The sequence below is a fragment of the Eucyclogobius newberryi genome, unplaced genomic scaffold (assembly GCF_026437365.1).
Source record: "Eucyclogobius newberryi isolate DKJ021-1_F unplaced genomic scaffold, fEucNew1.0.hap1 SCAF_3, whole genome shotgun sequence".
Taxonomy (NCBI): domain Eukaryota; kingdom Metazoa; phylum Chordata; class Actinopteri; order Gobiiformes; family Gobiidae; genus Eucyclogobius; species Eucyclogobius newberryi.
The window spans coordinates 40,461,186-40,487,893 of record NW_027315945.1 but is presented as its reverse complement, the minus strand read 5'-3'; the positions used below and the strand labels follow the sequence as shown (position 1 = coordinate 40,487,893).

Below are 26,708 nucleotides of genomic sequence, written 5' to 3'. Positions count from 1 at the left end.
AACTCCTCCTCAAACTCCTCCTCAAACTCCTCCCCAAACTCCTCCCTAAACTCCTCCTCAAACTCCTGCTCAAACTCCTCCCCAAACTCCTCCCCAAACTCCTCCTCAAACTCCTCCCCAAACTCCTTCTCAAACTCCTCCCCAAACTCCTCCCCAAACTCCTCCCCAAACTCCTCCCCAAACTCCTCCTCAAACTCCTCCTCAAGCTCCTCCCCAAACTCCTCCCCAAACTCCTCCTCAAACTCCTCCTCAAACTCCTCCCCAAACTCCTCCTCAAACTCCTCCCCAAACTCCTCATCAAACTCCTCCTCAAACTCCTCCCAAAACTCCTCCCCAAACTCCTCCTCAAACTCCTCCCTGAACTCCTCCCCAAACTCCTCCCCAAACTCCTCCCCAAACTCCTCCCGAAACTCCTCCTCAAACTCCTCCCCAAACTCCTCCTCAAACTCCTCCCCAAACTCCTCCCCAAACACCTCCTCAAACTCCTCCTCAAACTCCTCCCCAAACTCCTCCCCAAACTCCTCCTCAAACTCCTCCCCAAACACCTCCTCAAACTCCTCCTCAAACTCCTCCCCAAACTCCTCCTCAAACTCCTCCCCAAACTCCACCTCAAACTCCTCCCCAAACTCCTCTCGAAACTCCTCCTCAAACTCCTCCTCAAGCTCCTCCCCAAACTCTTCCCCAAACTCCTCCTCAAACTCCTCTTCAAACTCCTCCCCAAACTCCTCCCCAAACTCCTTCTCAAAGTCCTCCTCAAACTCCTCCCCAAACTCCTCCCTAAAGTCCTCCTCAAACTCCTCCTCAAGCTCCTCCCCAAACTCCTCCCCAAACTCCTCCCCAAACTCCTCCTCAAACTCCTCCCCAAACTCCTCCCCAAACTCCTCCTCAAAGTCCTCCTCAAACTCCTCCTCAAACTCCTCCCCAAACTCCTCCTCAAACTCCTCCCCAAACTCCTCCCCAAACTCCTCCCGAAACTCCTCCTCAAACTCCTCCCCAAACTCCTCCCCAAACTCTTCCTCAAACTCCTCCCCAAACTCCTCCCGAAACTCCTCCTCAAACTCCTCCCCAAACTCCTCCCAGAACTCCTCCCCAAACTCATCCCCAAACTCCTCCCGAAACTCCTCCTCAAACTCCTCCCCAAACTCCTCCCCAAACTCTTCCTCAAACTCCTCCCCAAACTCCTCCCCAGACTCCTCCTCAAACTCCTCCCCAAACTCCTCCCCAACTCCTCCTCAAACTCCTCCCCAAACTCCTCCCCAAACTCTTCCTCAAACTCCTCCTCAAACTCCTCCCCAAACTCCTCCCCAAACTCCTCCCTAAACTCCTTCCTCAAACTCCTCCTCAAACTCCTCCCCAAACTCCTCCCCAAACTCCTCCTCAAACTCCTCCCGAAACTCCTCCTCAAACTCCTCCCCAAACTCCTCCCCAAACTCCTCCCCAAACTCCTCCCCAAACTCCTCCTCAAACTCCTCCTCAAGCTCCTCCCCAAACTCCTCCCCAAACTCCTCCTCAAACTCCTCCCCAAACTCCTCCCCAAACTCCTCCTCAAACTCCTCCCAAACTCCTCCCCAAACTCCTCCTCAAACTCCTCCCCAAACTCCTCCTCAAACTCCTCCCCAAACTCCTCATCAAACTCCTCCTCAAACTCCTCCCAAAACTCCTCCCCAAACTCCTCCTCAAACTCCTCCCTGAACTCCTCCCCAAACTCCTCCCCAAACTCCTCCCCAAACTCCTCCCGAAACTCCTCCTCAAACTCCTCCCCAAACTCCTCCTCAAACTCCTCCCCAAACTCCTCCCCAAACACCTCCTCAAACTCCTCCTCAAACTCCTCCCCAAACTCCTCCCCAAACTCCTCCTCAAACTCCTCCTCAAACTCCTCCCCAAACTCCTCCCCAACTCCTCCTCAAACTCCTCCCCAAACTCCTCCTCAAACTCCTCCCCAAACTCCTCCCCAAACTCCTCCCCAAACTCCTCCTCAAACTCCTCCTCAAACTCCTCCTCAAACTCCTCCCCAAACTCCTCCTCAAACTCCTCCCTGAACTCCTCCCCAAACTCCTCCCCAAACTCCTCCCCAAACTCCTCCCGAAACTCCTCCTCAAACTCCTCCCCAAACTCCTCCTCAAACTCCTCCCCAAACTCCTCCCCAAACTCCTCCCGAAACTCCTCCTCAAACTCCTCCCCAAACTCCTCCTCAAACTCCTCCTCAAACTCCTCCCCAAACACCTCCTCAAACTCCTCCTCAAACTCCTCCCCAAACTCCTCCCCAAACTCCTCCTCAAACTCCTCCCCAAACACCTCCTCAAACTCCTCCTCAAACTCCTCCCCAAACTCCTCCTCAAACTCCTCCCCAAACTCCACCTCAAACTCCTCCCCAAACTCCTCCCCAAACTCCTCCTCAAACTCCTCCCCAAACACCTCCTCAAACTCCTCCTCAAACTCCTCCTCAAACTCCTCCCCAAACTCTTCCTCAAACTCCTCCCCAAACTCCTCCCCAGACTCCTCCTCAAACTCCTCCCCAAACTCCTCCCCAAACTCCTCCCCAAACTCCTCCTCAAACTCCTCCCCAAACTCCTCCCCAACTCCTCCTCAAACTCCTCCCCAAACTCCTCCTCAAACTCCTCCCCAAACTCCTCCCCAAACTCCTCCCCAAACTCCTCCTCAAACTCCTCCTCAAACTCCTCCTCAAACTCCTCCCCAAACTCCTCCTCAAACTCCTCCCCAAACTCCTTCTCAAACTCCTCCCCAAACTCCTCCCCAAACTCCTCCCCAAACTCCTCCCCAAACTCCTCCTCAAACTCCTCCTCAAGCTCCTCCCCAAACTCCTCCCCAAACTCCTCCTCAAACTCCTCCTCAAACTCCTCCCCAAACTCCTCCTCAAACTCCTCCCCAAACTCCTCATCAAACTCCTCCTCAAACTCCTCCCAAAACTCCTCCCCAAACTCCTCCTCAAACTCCTCCCTGAACTCCTCCCCAAACTCCTCCCCAAACTCCTCCCGAAACTCCTCCTCAAACTCCTCCCCAAACTCCTCCTCAAACTCCTCCCCAAACTCCTCCCCAAACACCTCCTCAAACTCCTCCTCAAACTCCTCCCCAAACTCCTCCCCAAACTCCTCCTCAAACTCCTCCTCAAACTCCTCCCCAAACTCCTCCCCAACTCCTCCTCAAACTCCTCCCCAAACTCCTCCTCAAACTCCTCCCCAAACTCCTCCCCAAACTCCTCCCCAAACTCCTCCTCAAACTCCTCCTCAAACTCCTCCTCAAACTCCTCCCCAAACTCCTCCTCAAACTCCTCCCTGAACTCCTCCCCAAACTCCTCCCCAAACTCCTCCCCAAACTCCTCCCGAAACTCCTCCTCAAACTCCTCCCCAAACTCCTCCTCAAACTCCTCCCCAAACTCCTCCCCAAACTCCTCCCGAAACTCCTCCTCAAACTCCTCCCCAAACTCCTCCTCAAACTCCTCCCCAAACTCCTCCCCAAACACCTCCTCAAACTCCTCCTCAAACTCCTCCCCAAACTCCTCCCCAAACTCCTCCTCAAACTCCTCCCCAAACACCTCCTCAAACTCCTCCTCAAACTCCTCCCCAAACTCCTCCTCAAACTCCTCCCCAAACTCCACCTCAAACTCCTCCCCAAACTCCTCCCCAAACTCCTCCTCAAACTCCTCCCCAAACACCTCCTCAAACTCCTCCTCAAACTCCTCCTCAAACTCCTCCCCAAACTCTTCCTCAAACTCCTCCCCAAACTCCTCCCCAGACTCCTCCTCAAACTCCTCCCCAAACTCCTCCCCAAACTCCTCCCCAAACTCCTCCTCAAACTCCTCCCCAAACTCCTCCCCAACTCCTCCTCAAACTCCTCCCCAAACTCCTCCTCAAACTCCTCCCCAAACTCCTCCCCAAACTCCTCCCCAAACTCCTCCTCAAACTCCTCCTCAAACTCCTCGCGAAACTCCTCCCCAAACTCATCCCCAAACTCCTCCCGAAACTCCTCCTCAAACTCCTCCCCAAACTCCTCCCCAAACTCCTCAAACTCCTCCTCAAACTCCTCCTCAAACTCCTCCCCAAACTCCTCCTCAAACTCCTCCTTAAACTCCTCCTCAAACTCTTCCTCAAACTCCTCCCCAAACTCCTCCTCAAACTCCTCCTCAAACTCCTCCTCAAACTCCTCCCTAAACTCCTTCCTCAAACTCCTCCTCAAACTCCTCCCCAAACTCCTCCCTAAACTCCTTCCTCAAACTCCTCCTCAAACTCCTCCCCAAACTCCTCCCCAAACTCCTCCTCAAACTCCTCCCGAAACTCCTCCTCAAACTCCTCCTCAAGCTCCTCCCCAAACTCCTCCCCAAACTCCTCCCCAAACTCCTCCTCAAACTCCTCCTCAAGCTCCTCCCCAAACTCCTCCCCAAACTCCTCCTCAAACTCCTCCCCAAACTCCTCCCCAAACTCCTCCTCAAACTCCTCCCCAAACTCCTCCCCAAACTCCTCCTCAAACTCCTCCCCAAACTCCTCCCCAAACTCCTCCTCAAACTCCTCCCCAAACTCCTCATCAAACTCCTCCCCAAACTCCTCCCTAAACTCCTCCTCAAACTCCTCCCCAAACTCCTCCTCAAACTCCTCCCCAAACTCCTCCTCAAACTCCTCCTCAAACTCCTCCCCAAACTGCTCCTCAAACTCCTCCTCAAACTCCTCTCCAAACTCCTCCCCAAACTCCTCCTCAAACTCCTCCTCAAACTCCTCCTCAAACTCCTCCCGAAACTCCTCCCCAAACTCCTCCCCAAACTCCTCCTCAAACTCCTCCTCAAACTCCTCCTCAAACTCCTCCCCAAACTCCTCCCTAAACTCCTCCTCAAACTCCTGCTCAAACTCCTCCCCAAACTCCTCCCCAAACTCCTCCTCAAACTCCTCCCCAAACTCCTTCTCAAACTCCTCCCCAAACTCCTCCCCAAACTCCTCCCCAAACTCCTCCCCAAACTCCTCCTCAAACTCCTCCTCAAGCTCCTCCCCAAACTCCTCCCCAAACTCCTCCTCAAACTCCTCCCCAAACTCCTCCTCAAACTCCTCTCCAAACTCCTCCCCAAACTCCTCCCAAAACTCCTCCCCAAACTCCTCCTCAAACTCCTCCCTGAACTCCTCCCCAAACTCCTCCCCAAACTCCTCCCCAAACTCCTCCCGAAACTCCTCCTCAAACTCCTCCCCAAACTCCTCCTCAAACTCCTCCCCAAACTCCTCCCCAAACACCTCCTCAAACTCCTCCTCAAACTCCTCCCCAAACTCCTCCCCAAACTCCTCCTCAAACTCCTCCTCAAACTCCTCCCCAAACTCCTCCCCAACTCCTCCTCAAACTCCTCCCCAAACTCCTCCTCAAACTCCTCCCCAAACTCCTCCCCAAACTCCTCCCCAAACTCCTCCTCAAACTCCTCCTCAAACTCCTCCTCAAACTCCTCCCCAAACTCCTCCTCAAACTCCTCCCTGAACTCCTCCCCAAACTCCTCCCCAAACTCCTCCCCAAACTCCTCCCGAAACTCCTCCTCAAACTCCTCCCCAAACTCCTCCTCAAACTCCTCCCCAAACTCCTCCCCAAACTCCTCCCGAAACTCCTCCTCAAACTCCTCCCCAAACTCCTCCTCAAACTCCTCCCCAAACTCCTCCCCAAACACCTCCTCAAACTCCTCCTCAAACTCCTCCCCAAACTCCTCCCCAAACTCCTCCTCAAACTCCTCCCCAAACACCTCCTCAAACTCCTCCTCAAACTCCTCCCCAAACTCCTCCTCAAACTCCTCCCCAAACTCCACCTCAAACTCCTCCCCAAACTCCTCCCCAAACTCCTCCTCAAACTCCTCCCCAAACACCTCCTCAAACTCCTCCTCAAACTCCTCCTCAAACTCCTCCCCAAACTCTTCCTCAAACTCCTCCCCAAACTCCTCCCCAGACTCCTCCTCAAACTCCTCCCCAAACTCCTCCCCAAACTCCTCCCCAAACTCCTCCTCAAACTCCTCCCCAAACTCCTCCCCAACTCCTCCTCAAACTCCTCCCCAAACTCCTCCTCAAACTCCTCCCCAAACTCCTCCCCAAACTCCTCCCCAAACTCCTCCTCAAACTCCTCCTCAAACTCCTCCTCAAACTCCTCCCCAAACTCCTCCTCAAACTCCTCCCAGTCCCGGGTTTTTGCCTCTGCGACAGCACGAGCTGCTCCCGCTTGACCTGTCGATACCTGTCGATGACCTCAGGAGACCTACAGCCAGAGTGACCTGTAGGTCTCCTTCTTCAGTCTGACCACATCCCTCACTTCCGGTGTCCACTACCGGGGTCGGGGGTCACTGGAGACCATGTGACCACAGCTCCGAGTAGCCGCATCAACAATGAAGGTGGAGAACATGGTCCTCTCAGACTCAATGTCCCCAGCGTCCCCCGGGACATGGGAGGAGTCTCCTGGACGTGTGAGGCATGGATCTTCCGGGGGCTTGGTGTGAGGTGAAGACTCTCCTGACAGAGGCTCCACAAGACGTTCCCAACTGACTCCCACAATGCACTTGGGTCAGCCAAGTCTGTCCAGCTTCCTCCTCCGGATCCAACTCACCACCAGGTGGTGCTCTACAGCTCCGCCCCTCTCACTCTACAGCTCCGCCCCCTCTCACTCTACAGCTCCGCCCCTCTCTTCACCTGAGTGTCCAAGACACAGGGTCGGAGGTCAGAGGTCAGAGGTCAGATGACACGACAACAAAGTGGATCATTGACCTCCTGTGTCCTGGTGTCATGTGACCTGATGGACCTTGTGTTGAACATGGTGTTCGTTCTGGACAGTCTGTGGCACAGAAGTCCAATAACTGACCGCTCAGGTTCAGATCGAGGCTCCGCCCCTCTCCAGGAGTCACTGTCATTGTCCACGTGGGCGTTGAAGTCCCCCAGTAGAACAAAGGAGTCCCCGGTCGCCATCAAGCACCCATCCCAGGCCTGGCTCCAGGATGGGGCCTCGGTGACGCCGATCCGGGGGCGACATTATTGGCCTTATTGCTGAACCGCTCTTGGTCTGACCCGTCACCAAGGACCCGTTTGCTTTGAGAGACCCTGCCGGGCCCTCAAACCCCTCCCCAACGTCCAGGCGTCGATGAAGGATCTGTTGACCAAAGATCCTTCATCGTGTAGGTCACATTTACATTTGACCCGTTTTACATTCACATTTGACCCGTTTTACATTCACATTTGACCCGTTTTACATTCACATTTGACCCGTTCATAGCTCTAAAATGATTCCTTTGGATTCTGTTCATTGGACAGTTTTAGTGTGAAATGGGAGAGAGCATAGAGACATTCAGCAAAAACAATCAAGGCCTGGAAACCATCCAAGGACAAATATATGAACAAAATATAATAAAAAGAAAGACGATCCATTCCTCCAGTGTCTCTGGACTGAAGCTGCAGAAGGACGAGGAGGAGGACGAGGACGAGGACGAGAGGGAGGACGAGGAGGAGGAAGAGGAGGAGGACGAGGAGGAGGACGAGGACGAGAGGGAGGACGAGGAGGAGGACGAGGAGGAGGACGAGAGGGAGGACGAGAGGGAGGAGGAGGACGAGGACGAGAGGGAGGACGAGGAGGAGGACGAGGAGGAGGACGAGGAGGAGGACGAGAGGGAGGACGAGGAGGAGGACGAGGACGAGGACGAGAGGGAGGACGAGGAGGAGGACGAGGAGGAGGACAAGGAGGAGGACGAGAGGGAGGACGAGGAGGAGGACGAGGACGAGAGGGAGGACGAGGAGGAGGACGAGGAGGAGGACGAGAGGGAGGACAAGGAGGAGGACGAGGACGAGAGGGAGGACGTGGAGGAGGACGAGGAGGAGGACGAGAGAGAGGACGAGGACGAGGACGAGGAGGAGGACGAAGATGAGGACGAGAGGGAGGACGAGGAGGAGGACGAGGAGGAGGACGAGAGGGAGGACGAGAGGGAAGACGAGGAGGAGGACGAGGAGGAGGACGAGGACAAGAGGAAGGACGAGGAGGAGGACGAGGAGGAGGACGAGGAGGAGGACGAGAGGGAGGAGGAGGACGAGGACGAGGAGGAGGACGAGAGGGAAGACGAGAGGGAGGAGGAGGACGAGGACGAGGACGAGAGGGAGGACGAGGAGGAGGACGAGGAGGAGGACGAGGAGGAGGACGAGGAGGAGGACGAGAGGGAGGACGAGAGGGAGGAGGAGGACGAGGACGAGAGGGAGGACGAGGAGGAGGACGAGGAGGAGGACGAGAGGGAGGACGAGGAGGAGGACGAGGACGAGGACGAGAGGGAGGACGAGGAGGAGGACGAGGAGGAGGACAAGGAGGAGGACGAGAGGGAGGACGAGGAGGAGGACGAGGACGAGAGGGAGGACGAGGAGGAGGACGAGGACGAGAGGGAGGACGTGGAGGAGGACGAGGAGGAGGACGAGGAGGAGGACGAGAGGGAGGACGAGAGGGAAGACGAGGAGGAGGACGAGGAGGAGGACGAGGACAAGAGGAAGGACGAGGAGGAGGACGAGGAGGAGGACGAGGAGGAGGACGAGAGGGAGGAGGAGGACGAGGACGAGGAGGAGGACGAGAGGGAGGACGAGAGGGAGGAGGAGGACGAGGACGAGGACGAGAGGGAGGACAAGGAGGAGGACGAGGAGGAGGACGAGGAGGAGGACGAGAGGGAGGACGAGGAGGAGGACGAGGACGAGAGGGAGGACGAGGAGGAGGACGAGGAGGAGGACGAGGAGGAGGACGAGGAGGAGGAAGAGGAGGAGGACGAGGAGGAGGACGAGGACGAGAGGGAGGACGAGGAGGAGGACGAGGAGGAGGACGAGAGGGAGGACGAGAGGGAGGAGGAGGACGAGGACGAGAGGGAGGACGAGGAGGAGGACGAGGAGGAGGACGAGGAGGAGGACGAGAGGGAGGACGAGGAGGAGGACGAGGAGGAGGACGAGAGGGAGGACAAGGAGGAGGACGAGGACGAGAGGGAGGACGTGGAGGAGGACGAGGAGGAGGACGAGAGAGAGGACGAGGACGAGGAGGAGGACGAAGATGAGGACGAGAGGGAGAACGAGGAGGAGGACGAGGAGGAGGACGAGAGGGAGGACGAGAGGGAAGACGAGGAGGAGGACGAGGAGGAGGACGAGGACAAGAGGAAGGACGAGGAGGAGGACGAGGAGGAGGACGAGGAGGAGGACGAGAGGGAGGAGGAGGACGAGGACGAGGAGGAGGACGAGAGGGAAGACGAGAGGGAGGAGGAGGACGAGGACGAGGACGAGAGGGAGGACGAGGAGGAGGACGAGGAGGAGGACGAGGAGGAGGACGAGGAGGAGGACGAGAGGGAGGACGAGAGGGAGGAGGAGGACGAGGACGAGAGGGAGGACGAGGAGGAGGACGAGGAGGAGGACGAGAGGGAGGACGAGGAGGAGGACGAGGACGAGGACGAGAGGGAGGACGAGGAGGAGGACGAGGAGGAGGACAAGGAGGAGGACGAGAGGGAGGACGAGGAGGAGGACGAGGACGAGAGGGAGGACGAGGAGGAGGACGAGGACGAGAGGGAGGACGTGGAGGAGGACGAGGAGGAGGACGAGGAGGAGGACGAGAGGGAGGACGAGAGGGAAGACGAGGAGGAGGACGAGGAGGAGGACGAGGACAAGAGGAAGGACGAGGAGGAGGACGAGGAGGAGGACGAGGAGGAGGACGAGAGGGAGGAGGAGGACGAGGACGAGGAGGAGGACGAGAGGGAGGACGAGAGGGAGGAGGAGGACGAGGACGAGGACGAGAGGGAGGACAAGGAGGAGGACGAGGAGGAGGACGAGGAGGAGGACGAGAGGGAGGACGAGGAGGAGGACGAGGACGAGAGGGAGGACGAGGAGGAGGACGAGGAGGAGGACGAGGAGGAGGACGAGAGGGAGGACGAGGAGGAGGACGAGGACGAGAGGGAGGACGAGGAGGAGGACGAGGAGGAGGACGAGAGGGAGGACGAGGAGGAGGACGAGGACGAGAGGGAGGACGTGGAGGAGGACGAGGAGGAGGACGAGAGGGAGGACGAGGACGAGGAGGAGGACGAAGACGAGGACGAGAGGGAGGACGAGGAGGAGGACGAGGAGGAGGACGAGAGGGAGGACGAGAGGGAAGACGAGGAGGAGGACGAGGAGGAGGACGAGGACAAGAGGAAGGACGAGGAGGAGGACGAGGAGGAGGACGAGGAGGAGGACGAGAGGGAGGACGAGGAGGAGGACGAGGACGAGAGGGAGGACGAGGAGGAGGACGAGGAGGAGGACGAGGACGAGAGGGAGGACGAGGAGGAGGACGAGGAGGAGGACGAGAGGGAGGACGAGGAGGAGGACGAGGAGGAGGACGAGAGGGAGGATGAGGACGAGAGGGAGGACGAGGAGGAGGACGAGGAGGAGGACGAGGAGGAGGACGAGAGGGAGGACGAGGAGGAGGACGAGGACGAGAGAGAGGACGAGGAGGAGGACGAGGAGGAGGATGAGGACGAGGACGAGGAGGAGGACGAGAGGGAGGACGAGGACGAGAGGGAGGACGAGAGGGAGGACGAGGAGGAGGACGAGGAGGAGGACGAGAGGGAGGACGAGGAGGAGGACGAGAGGGAGGACAAGGAGGAGGACGAGGACGAGAGGGAGGACGAGGAGGAGGACGAGGACGAGAGGGAGGACAAGGAGGAGGACGAGGAGGAGAACGAGAGGGAGGAGGACGAGGACGAGGAGGAGGACGAGAGGGAGGAGGAGGACGAGAGGGAGGACGAGGAGGAGGACGAGGAGGAGGACGAGGACGAGAGGGAAGACGAGGAGGAGGACGAGAGGGAGGACGAGGAGGAGGACGAGGACGAGAGGGAGGACGAGAGGGAGGACGAGGAGGACGAGGAAGAGGAGGAGGACGAGAGGGAGGACGAGGAGGAGGACGAGGACGAGAGGGAGGACGAGAACGAGGACGAGAGGGAGGACGAGGAGGAGCACGAGGAGGAGAACGAGAGGGAGGACGAGGAGGAGGACGAGGAGGAGGACGAGAGAGAGGACGAGGAGGAGGACGAGAGGGAGGACGAGGAGGAGGACGAGGACGAGAGGGAGGACGAGGACGAGGACGAGAGGGAAGACGAGGAGGAGGACGAGAGGGAGGACGAGGAGGAGGACGAGGACGAGAGGGAGGACAAGAGGGAGGACGAGGAGGAGGACGAGGAGGAGGACGAGAGGGAGGACGAGGACGAGAGGGAGGACGAGGAGGAGGACGACGCGGAGGACGAGAGGGAGGACGAGGACGAGAGGGTGGACGAGGAGGAGGACGAGAGGGAGAACGTGGGAGTGATGGACGGGCCCTCAGCCTTGATAGACGGGCCCTCAGCCTTGATGGACGAGCCCTCAGCCTTGATGGACGGGCCCTCAGCCTTGATGGACGGGCCCTCAGCCTTGATGGACCTCAGCCTTGATGGACGGGCCCTCAGCCTTGTTAGACGGGCCCTCAGCCTTGATGGACGGGCCCTCAGCCTTGATGGACAGGCCCTAAGCCTTGATAGACGGGCCCTCAGCCTTGATGGACCTCAGCCTTGATGGACGGGCCCTCAGCCTTGATGGACGGGCCCTCAGCCTTGTTAGACGGGCCCTCAGCCTTGATGGACGGGGCCTCAGCCTTGATGGACGGGCCCTAAGCCTTGATAGACGGGCCCTCAGCCTTGATGGACCTCAGCCTTGATGGACGGGCCCTCAGCCTTGATGGACGGGCCCTCAGCCTTGATGGACGGGCCCTCAGCCTTGATGGACCTCAGCCTTGATGGACGGGCCCTCAGCCTTGTTAGACGGACCCTCAGCCTTGATGGACGGGCCCTCAGCCTTGATGGACGGGCCCTAAGCCTTGATAGACGGGCCCGCAGCCTTGATGGACCTCAGCCTTGATGGACGGGCCCTCAGCCTTGATGGACGGGCCCTAAGCCTTGATAGACGGGCCCTCAGCCTTGATGGACCTCAGCCTTGATGGACGGGCCCTCAGCCTTGATGGACGGGCCCTCAGCCTTGATGGACGGGCCCTCAGCCTTAATGGACCTCAGCCTTGATGGACGGGCCCTCAGCCTTGATGGACGGGCCCTCAGCCTTGATAGACGGGCCCTCAGCCTTGATGGACGGGCCCTCAGCCTTGATGGACGGGCCCTCAGCCTTGATGGACGGGCCCTCAGCCTTGATGGACGGGCCCTCAGCCTTGATGGACGGGCCCTCAGCCTTGAACCTTCATCTCTCAGGCGTCTCTTCTGCTCACATTTGGTCTTCACACTTGGCTCTTCTCGGTGTTTTGGGGGGTTCTTCGGGGCCGTGACACGGGGCCCCTGTCGTTTCCAGAGTGTTACAACCGATAAAACCCGACAAACAGTGATTATCGAAGAGCCAACGGACACAAAAGGACACAGATGCCCTCCCTCGCACTCCTATGTCCCGAGTGTAATTTCCTTGACGACAAAGAGGACGGCGAGCAGAAGCGTTGCCGCAGCGACACTCGAGTGTGTTCAAGTGTCCGAGACGAGCCGCGTCCGAGACGAGGCGCGTTCTCCGAGAGCTCGTTATGTCACACGGTTATGGAGATTTCATCACTTCAGAGTCAAAGGACATTTTTATAAACGCCGCCGAGGAGCTGGACGACAGGAGGGGCAGGACGACAGGAGGAGCAGGACGACAGGAGGAGCAGGACGACAGGAGGAGCGGGACGACACGAGGAGGAGGACGACAGGAGGAGCAGGACGACAGGAGGAGCAGGACGACACGAGGAGCAGGACGACACGAGGAGCAGGACGACACGAGGAGCAGGACGACAGGAGGAGCAGGACGACAGGAGGAGCAGGACGACAGGAGGAGCAGGACGACACGAGTAGCAGGACGACACAAGGAGCAGGACGACAGGAGGAGCAGGACGACACGAGGAGCAGGACGACACAAGGAGCAGGACGACAGGAGGAGCAGGACGACAGGAGGAGCAGGACGACACGAGGAGGAGGACGACAGGAGGATCAGGACGACAGGAGGAGCAGGACGACAGGAGGAGCAGGACGACACGAGGAGCAGGACGACAGGAGGAGCAGGACGACAGGAGGAGCAGGACGACACGAGGAGGAGGACGACAGGAGGAGCAGGACGACAGGAGGAGCAGGACGACACGAGGAGCAGGACGACACGAGGAGCAGGACGACAGGAGGAGCAGGACGACAGGAGGAGCAGGACGACACGAGGAGGAGGACGTTAGGAGGAGCAGGACGACAGGAGGAGCAGGACGACACGAGGAGCAGGACGACACGAGGAGCAGGACGACAGGAGGAGCAGGAAGACAGGAGGAGCAGGACGACAGGAGGAGCAGGACGACAGGAGGAGCAGGACGACAGGAGGAGCAGGACGACACGAGGAGGAGGACGACAGGAGGAGCAGGACGACAGGAGGAGCAGGACGACACGAGGAGCAGGACGACACGAGGAGCAGGACGACAGGAGGAGCAGGACGACAGGAGGAGCAGGACGACACGAGGAGGAGGACGTCAGGAGGAGCAGGACAACAGGAGGAGCAGGACGACACGAGGAGCAGGACGACACGAGGAGCAGGACGACACGAGGAGCAGGACGACAGGAGGAGCAGGACGACACGAGGAGGAGGACGACACGAGGAGCAGGACGACAGGAGGAGCAGGACGACAGGAGGAGCAGGACGACAGGAGGAGCAGGACGACAGGAGGAGCAGGACGACACGAGGAGGACGACAGGAGGAGCAGGACGACAGGAGGAGCAGGACGACACGAGGAGGAGGACGTCAGGAGGAGCAGGACGACAGGAGGAGCAGGACGACACGAGGAGCAGGACGACACAAGGAGCAGGACGACACGAGGAGCAGGACGACAGGAGGAGCAGGACGACAGGAGGAGCAGGACGACACGAGTAGCAGGACGACACGAGGAGCAGGACGACAGGAGGAGCAGGACGACAGGAGGAGCAGGACGACACGAGGAGGAGGACGACAGGAGGAGCAGGACGACAGGAGGAGCAGGACGACACGAGGAGCAGGACGACACGAGGAGCAGGACGACAGGAGGAGCAGGACGACAGGAGGAGCAGGACGACACGAGGAGGAGGACGTCAGGAGGAGCAGGACGACAGGAGGAGCAGGACGACACGAGGAGCAGGACGACACGAGGAGCAGGACGACACGAGGAGCAGGACGACAGGAGGAGCAGGACGACAGGAGGAGCAGGACGACACGAGTAGCAGGACGACACAAGGAGCAGGACGACAGGAGGAGCAGGACGACAGGAGGAGCAGGACGACACGAGGAGCAGGACGACAGGAGGAGCAGGACGACAGGAAGAGCAGGACGACATGAGGAGGAGGACGACAGGAGGAGCAGAACGACAGGAGGAGCAGAACGACACGAGGAGCAGGACGACAGGAGGAGCAGGACGACACGGGGAGGAGGACGACAGGAGGAGCCGGACGACAGGAGGAGCAGGACGACAGGAGGAGCAGGACGACAGGAGGAGCAGGACGACAGGAGGAGCAGGACGACACGAGGAGGAGGACGACACGAGGAGCAGGACGACAGGAGGAGCAGGACAACACAAGGAGGAGGACGACAGGAGGAGCAGGACGACAGGAGGAGCAGGACGACACGAGGAGCAGGACGACACGAGGAGCAGGACGACAGGAGGAGCAGGACGACACGAGGAGCAGGACGACAGGAGGAGCAGGACGACAGGAGGAGCAGGACGACACGAGGAGCAGGTCGACAGGAGGAGCAGGACGACAGGAGGAGCAGGACGACACAAGTAGCAGGACGACACAAGGAGCAGGACGACAGGAGGAGCAGGACGACAGGAGGAGCAGGACGACAGGAGGAGCAGGACGACACGAGTAGCAGGACGACACGAGGAGCAGGACGACAGGAGGAGCAGGACGACAGGAGGAGCAGGACGACACGAGGAGGAGGACGACAGGAGGAGCAGGACGACAGGAGGAGCAGGACGACACGAGGAGCAGGACGACACGAGGAGCAGGACGACAGGAGGAGCAGGACGACAGGAGGAGCAGGACGACACGAGGAGGAGGACGTCAGGAGGAGCAGGACGACAGGAGGAGCAGGACGACACGAGGAGCAGGACGACACGAGGAGCAGGACGACACGAGGAGCAGGACGACAGGAGGAGCAGGACGACAGGAGGAGCAGGACGACACGAGTAGCAGGACGACACGAGGAGCAGGACGACAGGAGGAGCAGGACGACAGGAGGAGCAGGACGACACGAGGAGCAGGACGACAGGAGGAGCAGGACGACAGGAAGAGCAGGACGACATGAGGAGGAGGACGACAGGAGGAGCAGAACGATAGGAGGAGCAGAACGACACGAGGAGCAGGACGACAGGAGGAGCAGGACGACACGGGGAGGAGGACGACAGGAGGAGCCGGACGACAGGAGGAGCAGGACGACAGGAGGAGCAGGACGACAGGAGGAGCAGGACGACAGGAGGATCAGGACGACACGAGGAGGAGGACGACACGAGGAGCAGGACGACAGGAGGAGCAGGACAACACAAGGAGGAGGACGACAGGAGGAGCAGGACGACAGGAGGAGCAGGACGACACGAGGAGCAGGACGACACGAGGAGCAGGACGACAGGAGGAGCAGGACGACACGAGGAGCAGGACGACACGAGGAGCAGGACGACACGAGGAGCAGGACGACACGAGGAGCAGGACGACAGGAGGAGCAGGACGACACGAGTAGCAGGACGACACGAGGAGCAGGACGACAGGAGGAGCAGGACGACAGGAGGAGCAGGACGACACGAGGAGGAGGACGACACGAGGAGCAGGACGACAGGAGGAGCAGGACGACACGAGGAGCAGGACGACACGAGGAGCAGGACGACAGGAGGAGCAGGACGACAGGAGGAGCAGGACGACACGAGGAGGAGGACGTCAGGAGGAGCAGGACGACAGGAGGAGCAGGACGACACGAGGAGCAGGACGACACGAGGAGCAGGACGACACGAGGAGGAGGACGACAGGAGGAGCAGGACGACAGGAGGAGCAGGACGACACGAGGAGGAGGACGTCAGGAGGAGCAGGACGACAGGAGGAGCAGGACGACACGAGGAGCAGGACGACACGAGGAGCAGGACGACACGAGGAGCAGGACGACAGGAGGAGCAGGACGACAGGAGGAGCAGGACGACACGAGTAGCAGGACGACACGAGGAGCAGGACGACAGGAGGAGCAGGACGACAGGAGGAGCAGGACGACACGAGGAGGAGGACGACAGGAGGAGCAGGACGACAGGAGGAGCAGGACGACACGAGGAGCAGGACGACACGAGGAGCAGGACGACAGGAGGAGCAGGACGACAGGAGGAGCAGGACGACACGAGGAGGAGGACGTCAGGAGGAGCAGGACGACAGGAGGAGCAGGACGACACGAGGAGCAGGACGACACGAGGAGCAGGACGACACGAGGAGCAGGACGACAGGAGGAGCAGGACGACAGGAGGAGCAGGACGACACGAGTAGCAGGACGACACAAGGAGCAGGACGACAGGAGGAGCAGGACGACAGGAGGAGCAGGACGACACGAGGAGCAGGACGACAGGAGGAGCAGGACGACAGGAAGAGCAGGACGACATGAGGAGGAGGACGACAGGAGGAGCAGAACGACAGGAGGAGCAGAACGACACGAGGAGCAGGACGACAGGAGGAGCAGGACGACACTGGGAGGAGGACCACAGGAGGAGCCGGACGACAGGAGGAGCAGGACGACAGGAGGAGCAGGACGACAGGAGGAGCAGGACGACAGGAGGAGCAGGACGACACGAGGAGGAGGACGACACGAGGAGCAGGACGACACGAGGAGCAGGACGACACGAGGAGGAGGACGACAGGAGGAGCAGGACGACAGGAGGAGCAGGACGACACGAGGAGGAGGACGTCAGGAGGAGCAGGACGACAGGAGGAGCAGGACGACACGAGGAGCAGGACGACACGAGGAGCAGGACGACACGAGGAGCAGGACGACAGGAGGAGCAGGACGACAGGAGGAGCAGGACGACACGAGTAGCAAGACGACACGAGGAGCAGGACGACAGGAGGAGCAGGACGACAGGAGGAGCAGGACGACACGAGGAGGAGGACGACAGGAGGAGCAGGACGACAGGAGGAGCAGGACGACACGAGGAGCAGGACGACACGAGGAGCAGGACGACAGGAGGAGCAGGACGACAGGAGGAGCAGGACGACAGGAGGAGCAGGACGACAGGAGGAGCAGGACGACACGAGGAGCAGGACGACACGAGGAGCAGGACGACAGGAGGAGCAGGACGACAGGAGGAGCAGGACGACACGAGTAGCAGGACGACACAAGGAGCAGGACGACAGGAGGAGCAGGACGACAGGAGGAGCAGGACGACACGAGGAGCAGGACGACAGGAGGAGCAGGACGACAGGAAGAGCAGGACGACATGAGGAGGAGGACGACAGGAGGAGCAGAACGACAGGAGGAGCAGAACGACACGAGGAGCAGGACGACAGGAGGAGCAGGACGACACGGGGAGGAGGACGACAGGAGGAGCCGGACGACAGGAGGAGCAGGACGACAGGAGGAGCAGGACGACAGGAGGAGCAGGACGACAGGAGGAGCAGGACGACACGAGGAGGAGGACGACACGAGGAGCAGGACGACAGGAGGAGCAGGACAACACAAGGAGGAGGACGACAGGAGGAGCAGGACGACAGGAGGAGCAGGACGACACGAGGAGCAGGACGACACGAGGAGCAGGACGACAGGAGGAGCAGGACGACACGAGGAGCAGGACGACAGGAGGAGCAGGACGACAGGAGGAGCAGGACGACACGAGGAGCAGGTCGACAGGAGGAGCAGGACGACAGGAGGAGCAGGACGACACGAGTAGCAGGACGACAGGAGGAGCAGGACGACAGGAGGAGCAGGACGACACGAGTAGCAGGACGACACGAGGAGCAGGACGACAGGAGGAGCAGGACGACAGGAGGAGCAGGACGACACGAGGAGGAGGACGACAGGAGGAGCAGGACGACAGGAGGAGCAGGACGACACGAGGAGCAGGACGACACGAGGAGCAGGACGACAGGAGGAGCAGGACGACAGGAGGAGCAGGACGACACGAGGAGGAGGACGTCAGGAGGAGCAGGACGACAGGAGGAGCAGGACGACACGAGGAGCAGGACGACACGAGGAGCAGGACGACACGAGGAGCAGGACGACAGGAGGAGCAGGACGACAGGAGGAGCAGGACGACACGAGTAGCAGGACGACACGAGGAGCAGGACGACAGGAGGAGCAGGACGACAGGAGGAGCAGGACGACACGAGGAGCAGGACGACAGGAGGAGCAGGACGACAGGAAGAGCAGGACGACATGAGGAGGAGGACGACAGTAGGAGCAGAACGACAGGAGGAGCAGAACGACACGAGGAGCAGGACGACAGGAGGAGCAGGACGACACGGGGAGGAGGACGACAGGAGGAGCCGGACGACAGGAGGAGCAGGACGACAGGAGGAGCAGGACGACAGGAGGAGCAGGACGACAGGAGGAGCAGGACGACACGAGGAGGAGGACGACACGAGGAGCAGGACGACAGGAGGAGCAGGACAACACAAGGAGGAGGACGACAGGAGGAGCAGGACGACAGGAGGAGCAGGACGACACGAGGAGCAGGACGACACGAGGAGCAGGACGACAGGAGGAGCAGGACGACACGAGGAGCAGGACGACACGAGGAGCAGGACGACATGAGGAGCAGGACGACAGGAGGAGCAGGACGACAGGAGGAGCAGGACGACACGAGTAGCAGGACGACACGAGGAGCAGGACGACAGGAGGAGCAGGACGACAGGAGGAGCAGGACGACACGAGGAGGAGGACGACACGAGGAGCAGGACGACACGAGGAGCAGGACGACAGGAGGAGCAGGACGACACGAGGAGGAGGACGACACGAGGAGCAGGACGACAGGAGGAGCAGGACGACACGAGGAGGAGGACGTCAGGAGGAGCAGGACGACAGGAGGAGCAGGACGACACGAGGAGCAGGACGACACGAGGAGCAGGACGACACGAGGAGCAGGACGACAGGAGGAGCAGGACGACAGGAGGAGCAGGACGACACGAGTAGCAGGACGACACAAGGAGCAGGACGACAGGAGGAGCAGGACGACAGGAGGAGCAGGACGACACGAGGAGCAGGACGACAGGAGGAGCAGGACGACAGGAAGAGCAGGACGACATGAGGAGGAGGACGACAGGAGGAGCAGGACGACACGAGGAGGAGGACGACACGAGGAGCAGGACGACAGGAGGAGCAGGACAACACAAGGAGGAGGACGACAGGAGGAGCAGGACGACAGGAGGAGCAGGACGACAGGAGGAGCAGGACGACAGGAGGAGCAGGACGACACGAGGAGGAGGACGACACGAGGAGCAGGACGACAGGAGGAGCAGGACAACACAAGGAGGAGGACGACAGGAGGAGCAGGACGACAGGAGGAGCAGGACGACACGAGGAGGAGGACGACACGAGGAGCAGGACGACAGGAGGAGCAGGACAACACAAGGAGGAGGACGACAGGAGGAGCAGGACGACAGGAGGAGCAGGACGACACGAGGAGCAGGACGACACGAGGAGCAGGACGACAGGAGGAGCAGGACGACACGAGGAGCAGGACGACACGAGGAGCAGGACGACACGAGGAGCAGGACGACAGGAGGAGCAGGACGACACGAGGAGCAGGACGACAGGAGGAGCAGGACGACACGAGGAGCAGGACGACAGGAGGAGCAGGACGACAGGAGGAGCAGGACGACATGAGGAGCAGGACGACAGGAGGAGCAGGACGACAGGAGGAGAAGGACGACACGAGGAGCAGGACGAGAGGAGGAGCAGGACGAGAGGAGGAGCAGGACGACAGGAGGAGCAGGACGACAGGAGGAGCAGGACGACAGGAGGAGCTGGACGACAGGTCTTAACCAAGTCCAAACCAGGTCTAAACCAGGTCTAAACCAGGACTAAACCAGGTCTAAACCAGGACTAAACCAGGTCCAAATCAGGTCTAAACCAGGACTAAACCAGGTCCAAACCAGGTCTAAACCAGGTCTAAACCAGGACTAAACCAGGTCCAAACCAGGACTAAACCAGGTCTAAACCAGGTCTAAACCAGGTCTAAACCAGGTCTAAACTAGGACTAAACCAGGACTGAACCAGATCTAAACCAGGTCTAAACCAGGACTAAACCAGGACTAAACCAGGACTAAACCATGACTAAACCAGGTCTAAACCAGGTCTAAACCAGGACTAAACCCATGAATGGCCAGAGCTCCATAAAGCCTCCACTAATTATTATAAATGTAATAAATCATCTTTGAACCTCGTTGGTCTGAATCGTGTGAAAGACGTGACTTCAGGTTTAGAGCGGATTTAAACAAATGTAAATGAAGCAGACGCATCACCTCGGCAACAGGCTCTTAACAAGCCTAATGAGGTTTACATGTGTTTGAGGTACGAATGTTTGGATGAGACAAGAAGAGGCATTTTCAGTCCATTTGTGAAGAAAATGTTCCACAGAAAAGCCAGAAAAAAGAAAACAAAGAAGTCACAAAACACTTGTACTCACTTTGTAATGTCACGTGTCATACCCATTTCAGTATTGCACATGGGTATGACAGTATTGCACATGTGTATGTCAGTATTGCACATGTGTATGTCAGTATTGCACATGGGTATGACAGTATTGCACATGGGTATGTCAGTATTGCACATGTGTATGTCAGTATTGCACATGGGTATGTCAGTATTGCACATGTGTATGTCAGTATTGCACATGGGTATGACAGTATTGCACATGGGTATGTCAGTATTGCACATGGGTATGTCAGTATTGCACATGTGTATGTCAGTATTGCACATGTGTATGTCAGTATTGCACATGGGTATGACAGTATTGCACATGGGTATGACAGTATTGCACATGGGTATGTCAGTATTGCACATGTGTATGTCAGTATTGCACATGGGTATGACAGTATTGCACATGGGTATGTCAGTATTGCACATGGGTATGTCAGTATTGCACATGTGTATGTCAGTATTGCACATGTGTATGTCAGTATTGCACATGGGTATGACAGTATTGCACATGGGTATGACAGTATTGCACATGGGTATGTCAGTATTGCACATGTGTATGTCAGTATTGCACATGGGTATGACAGTATTGCACATGGGTATGTCAGTATTGCACATGTGTATGTCAGTATTGCACATGGGTATGACAGTATTGCACATGGGTATGACAGTATTGCACATGGGTATGTCAGTATTGCACATGTGTATGTCAGTATTGCACATGGGTATGTCAGTATTGCACATGGGTATGTCAGTATTGCACATCTGTATGTCAGTATTGCACATGGGTATGTCAGTATTGCACATGGGTATGACAGTATTGCACATGGGTATGTCAGTATTGCACATGGGTATGACAGTATTGCACATGGGTGTGTCAGTATTGCACATGGGTATGACAGTATTGCACATGGGTATGTCAATAATCACATGGGTATGACAGTATTGCACATGGGTGTGTCAGTATTGTACATGATTATGACAGTATTGCACATGGGTATGACAGTATTGCACATTGGTATGACAGTATTGTACATGGGTATGACAGTATTGCACATGATTATGACAGTATTGCACATGGGTATGACAGTATTGCACATGGGTATGACAGTATTGTACATGGGTATGACAGTATTGCACATGGGTATGACAGTATTGCACATGGGCATGACAGTATTGCACATGATTATGACAGTATTGCACATGGGTATGACAGTATTGCACATGGGTATGTCAGTATTGCACATGGGTATGACAGTATTGCACATGGGTATGTCAGTATTACACATGGGTATGCCACATGGGTATGTAAGTATTGCACATGGGTATGTCAGTATTGCACATGTGTATGTCAGTATTGCACATGGGTATGACAGTATTGCACATGGGTATGTCAGTATTGCACATGTGTATGTCAGTATTGCACATGGGTATGACAGTATTGCACATGGGTATGTCAGTAATCACATGGGTATGACAGTATTGAACATGGGTGTGTCAGTATTGTACATGATTATGACAGTATTGCACATGGGTATGACAGTATTGCACATGGGTATGACAGTATTGCACATGGGTATGCCAGTATTGCACATGGGTATGTCAGTATTGCACATGGGTATGACAGTATTGCACATGGGTATGTCAGTATTACACATGGGTATGCCACATGGGTATGTCAGTATTGCACATGGGTATGTCAGTATTGCACATGTGTATGTCAGTATTGCACATGGGTATGACAGTATTGCACATGGGTATGTCAGTAATCACATGGGTATGTCAGTATTGCACATGATATATCAGTATTGCACATGGGTGTGACAGTATTGCACATGGGTATGACAGTATTGCACATGGGTATGACAGTATTGTACATGGGTATGACAGTATTGCACATGGGTATGACAGTATTGCACATGGGCATGACAGTATTGCACATGATTATGACAGTATTGCACATGGGTATGACAGTATTGCACATGGGTATGTCAGTATTGCACATGGGTATGACAGTATTGCACATGGGTATGTCAGTATTACACATGGGTATGCCACATGGGTATGTCAGTATTGCACATGGGTATGTCAGTATTGCACATGTGTATGTCAGTATTGCACATGGGTATGACAGTATTGCACATGGGTATGTCAGTATTGTACATGTGTATGTCAGTATTGCACATGGGTATGACAGTATTGCACATGGGTATGTCAGTAATTACATGGGTATGACAGTATTGCACATGGGTATGACAGTATTGCACATGGGTATGACAGTATTGCACATGGGTATGACAGTATTGCACATGTGTATGACAGTATTGCACATGGGTATGACAGTATTGCACATGGGTATGACAGTATTGTACATGGGTATGACAGTATTGTACATGGGTATGACAGTATTGCACATGTGTATGACAGTATTGCACATGGGTATGACAGTATTGCACATGATTATGACAGTATTGCACATGGGTATGACAGTATTGCACATGGGTACGTCAGTATTGCACATGGGTATGCCAGTATTGCACATGGGTATGTCAGTATTGCACATGGGTATGCCACATGGGTATGTCAGTATTGCACATGGGTATGTCAGTAATTACATGGGTATGACAGTATTGCACATGGGTATGACAGTATTGCACATGAGTATGACAGTATTGTACATGGGTATGACAGTATTGCACATGTGTATGACAGTATTGCACATGGGTATGACAGTATTGCACATGGGTATGACAGTATTGTACATGGGTATGACAGTATTGTACATGGGTATGACAGTATTGCACATGTGTATGACAGTATTGCACATGGGTATGACAGTATTGCACATGATTATGACAGTATTGCACATGGGTATGACAGTAATGCACATGGGTACGTCAGTATTGCACATGGGTATGCCAGTATTGCACATGGGTATGTCAGTATTGCACATGGGTATGCCACATGGGTATGTCAGTATTGCACATGGGTATAACAGTGTTTGTTGTAGAGTCTGACAGCAGCAGAAGGAAAGACCTGCGAAACCTTTCCTTCACACAGCGAGGGTGGATCAGTCTCTCACTGAAGCTGCTCTCCAGAGTGGACAGAGTGTCCTGTAGGGGACAGAGTGTCCTGCAGAGGGCGACATTCATGGTCCAGCATAGATGTGAGTTTAGCCAGGACCCTCCTGTCCCCCACCTCCTGCACCGAGTCCAGAGGACAGCCCAGGACGGAGCTTTGTCCAGCTTCTTCCTCTCCCTCTCTGTGATGACCACACCTACAGGAGCTGATGCACCACAGAGTCAGAGAAGGTCTTCAGGAGTGACAGGAGCGGCCCTGTCAGGAGCGGCCCTGTCACTCCAAAAGACCTGAGTCTCCTCAGGAGGAGGAGCTGACTCTGGCTCTTCCTGTTCAGTCTGTGTTATGAGTCCAGTTTGTGGTTCAGATGAACACCAGGTCCTTGTATGAGTCACTCTCTCAATGTCCCGTCCCTGTTCACTGGTGAGGGGGGCGTGGCCTGTCCCGTCCCTGTTCACTGGTGAGGGGGGCGTGGCCTGTCCCGTCCCTGTTCACTGGTGAGGGGGCGTGGCCTCTGTGGAAGTCCACCACCATCTCCTTTGTCTCCTTTGTCTTCCTCGTGTTGATGAGGAGGAGGTTCCGTGTGTGTTTGTGTTTCTCTCTAAACTCTCTTCTCATTCGAACAGCTTAAGTCTGAGTTCAAACACTTTTCTTCCGTTTGATCGTCTCATTTTGAGGATTCAAACTTTATTAAAGACACAAATAATGAGTCAGACTGTGTTCCTCTCTCAGTTTTATCTCACCGGCCCAGCTGCAGCCCACCAGAGCGTTTGACCCGCCCCGGGCCGCAGAGGGGAGTGGCCGTGAAGGGGAGGGGCCGCGAAGGGGAGGGGCCGCAAAGGGGAGGGGCCGCGAAGGGGAGGGGCCGCGGAGGGGAGTGGCCGTGAAGGGGAGGGGCCGCGAAGGGGAGGGGCCGCAAAGGGGAGGGGCCGCGAAGGGGAGGGGCCGCGGAGGGGAGTGGCCGCGAAGGGGAGGGGCCGCGGAGGGGAGTGGCCGTGAAGGGGAGGGGCCGCGAAGGGGAGGGGCCGCGAAGGGGAGGGGCCGCGGAGGGGAGTGGCCGTGAAGGGGAGGGGCCGCGAAGGGGAGGGGCCGCGAAGGGGAGGGGCCGCGGAGGGGAGTGGCCGTGAAGGGGAGGGGCCGCGGAGGGGAGGGGCCGCGGAGAGGAGGGGCCGCGGAGGGGAGGGGCTGGAGTGCAGTAGTGACACAGCGGTCGTTCTCTTCCTCTCAAATGTAAGAGAAAAAACATAAAGCACAGACAGAAGAAGCCCGTTGCCATGACGACCACGTCACAGAAGAATTCGACGACTCAAACCTCAGCAGCAGGGCCTTAGCAGCAGGGTGTTAGGGTTAGGGTTAGGGTTAGAGTTAGGGGTTAAGGGTTAGAGTTAGGGTTAGGGTTAGGGTTAGAGTTAGGGGTTAGGGTTAGGGGTTAGGGTTAGAGTTAGGGGTTAGGGTTAGGGTTAAGGGTTAAGGGTTAGAGTTAGGGGTTAGGGTTAGGGGTTAGGGTTAGAGTTAGGGGTTAGGGGCTAGGGTTAAGGGTTAAGGGTTAGAGTTAGGGGTTAGGGTTAGGGTTAGGGTTAGAGTTAGGGGTTAGGGGTTAGGGTTAGGGTTAGGGGTTAGGGTTAGAGTTAGGGGTTAGGGGTTAGGGTTAGGGGTTAGGGTTAAGGGTTAGAGTTAGGGGTTAGGGTTAAGGGTTAGAGTTATGGGTTAGGGGTTAGAGTTAGGGGTATGGGGTTAGGGTTAAGGGTTAGGGGTTAGAGTTAGGGGTATGGGGTTAAGGATTAAGGGTTAAGGGTTAGAGTTAGGGGTTAGGGTTAAGGGTTAGAGTTAGGGGTTAGGGGTTAGAGTTAGGGGTTAGGGTTAAGGGTTAGAGTTATGGGTTAGGGATTAGGGGTTAGGGGTTAGAGGTTAGGGGTTAGGGTTAGAGTTAGGGGTTAGGGTTAGGGGTTATAGTTAGGGGTTAGAGTTAGGGGTTAGAGTTAGGGGTATGGGGTTAGGGTTAAGGGTTAGGGGTTAGAGTTAGGGGTTAGAGTTAGGGGTATGGGGTTAGGGTTAAGGGTTAGAGTTAGGGGTATGGGGTTAGGGTTAAGGGTTAGAGTCAGGGGTTAGGGGTTAGAGTTAGGGTTAGGGGTTAGAGTTAGGGGTTAGGGTTAAGGGTTAGAGTTAGGGTTAGGGGTAGGGGTTAGGGTTAGGGGTTAGGGTTAAGGGTTAGAGTTAGGGGTTAGGGTTAGAGTTATGGGTTAGGGATTAAGGGTTAGGGGTTAGAGTTAGGGGTTAGGGGTTAGAGTTAGGGGTATGGGGATAAGGATTAAGGGTTAAGGGTTAAGGGTTAGAGTTAGGGGTTAGGGTTAAGGGTTAGAGTTAGGGGTTAGGGGTTAGAGTTAGGGGTTAGGGTTAAGGGTTAGAGTTATGGGTTAGGGTTAGGGATTAGGGGTTAGGGGTTAGGGGTTAGGGGTTAAGGGTTAGAGTTAGGGGTTAGGGTTAGGGGTTAGAGTTATGGGTTAGAGTTAGGGGTTAGAGTTAGGGGTATGGGGTTAGGGTTAAGGGTTAGGGGTTAGAGTTAGGGGTTAGAGTTAGGGGTATGGGGTTAGGGTTAAGGGTTAGAGTCAGGTGTTAGGGGTTAGGGGTTAGGGGTTAGAGTTAGGGGTTAGGGTTAAGGGTTAGAGTTAGGGGTTAGGGTTAAGGGTTAGAGTTAGGGTTAAGGGTAAAGGGTTAGAGTTAGGGGTTAGGGTTAAGGGTTAGAGTTAGGGGTTAGGGTTAAGGGTTAGAGTTAGGGTTAAGGGTTAGAGTTAGGGGTTAGGGTTAAGGGTTAAGGGTTAGAGTCAGGGGTATGGGGTTAGCTAGGAGAGCAACATCCTTTTATCCATCATTAATTCAGCCACATCACAACTCCAGCTTGATTTATTTACCTTTATTTACCTTGTGGGGGCCCTGCAGTGTGGGGGACCCGCGGTGTGGGGGACCCGCGGTGTG

General features: G+C 57.1%; 1 protein-coding gene across 1 annotated transcript; it reads right to left on the bottom strand.

Moving 5' to 3' along the window:
* Window positions 1-7,028: 7,028 nt before the first annotated feature.
* On the bottom strand, window positions 7,029-9,949 carry LOC140374616 (uncharacterized; the record flags this gene model as incomplete). Its single annotated transcript, XM_072461545.1, has 2 exons — window positions 7,029-7,107; window positions 7,725-9,949. Coding segments are annotated over 2 exons (2,304 nt in total), but the record flags the coding sequence as incomplete, so codon positions are not given.
* Window positions 9,950-26,708: the final 16,759 nt, after the last annotated feature.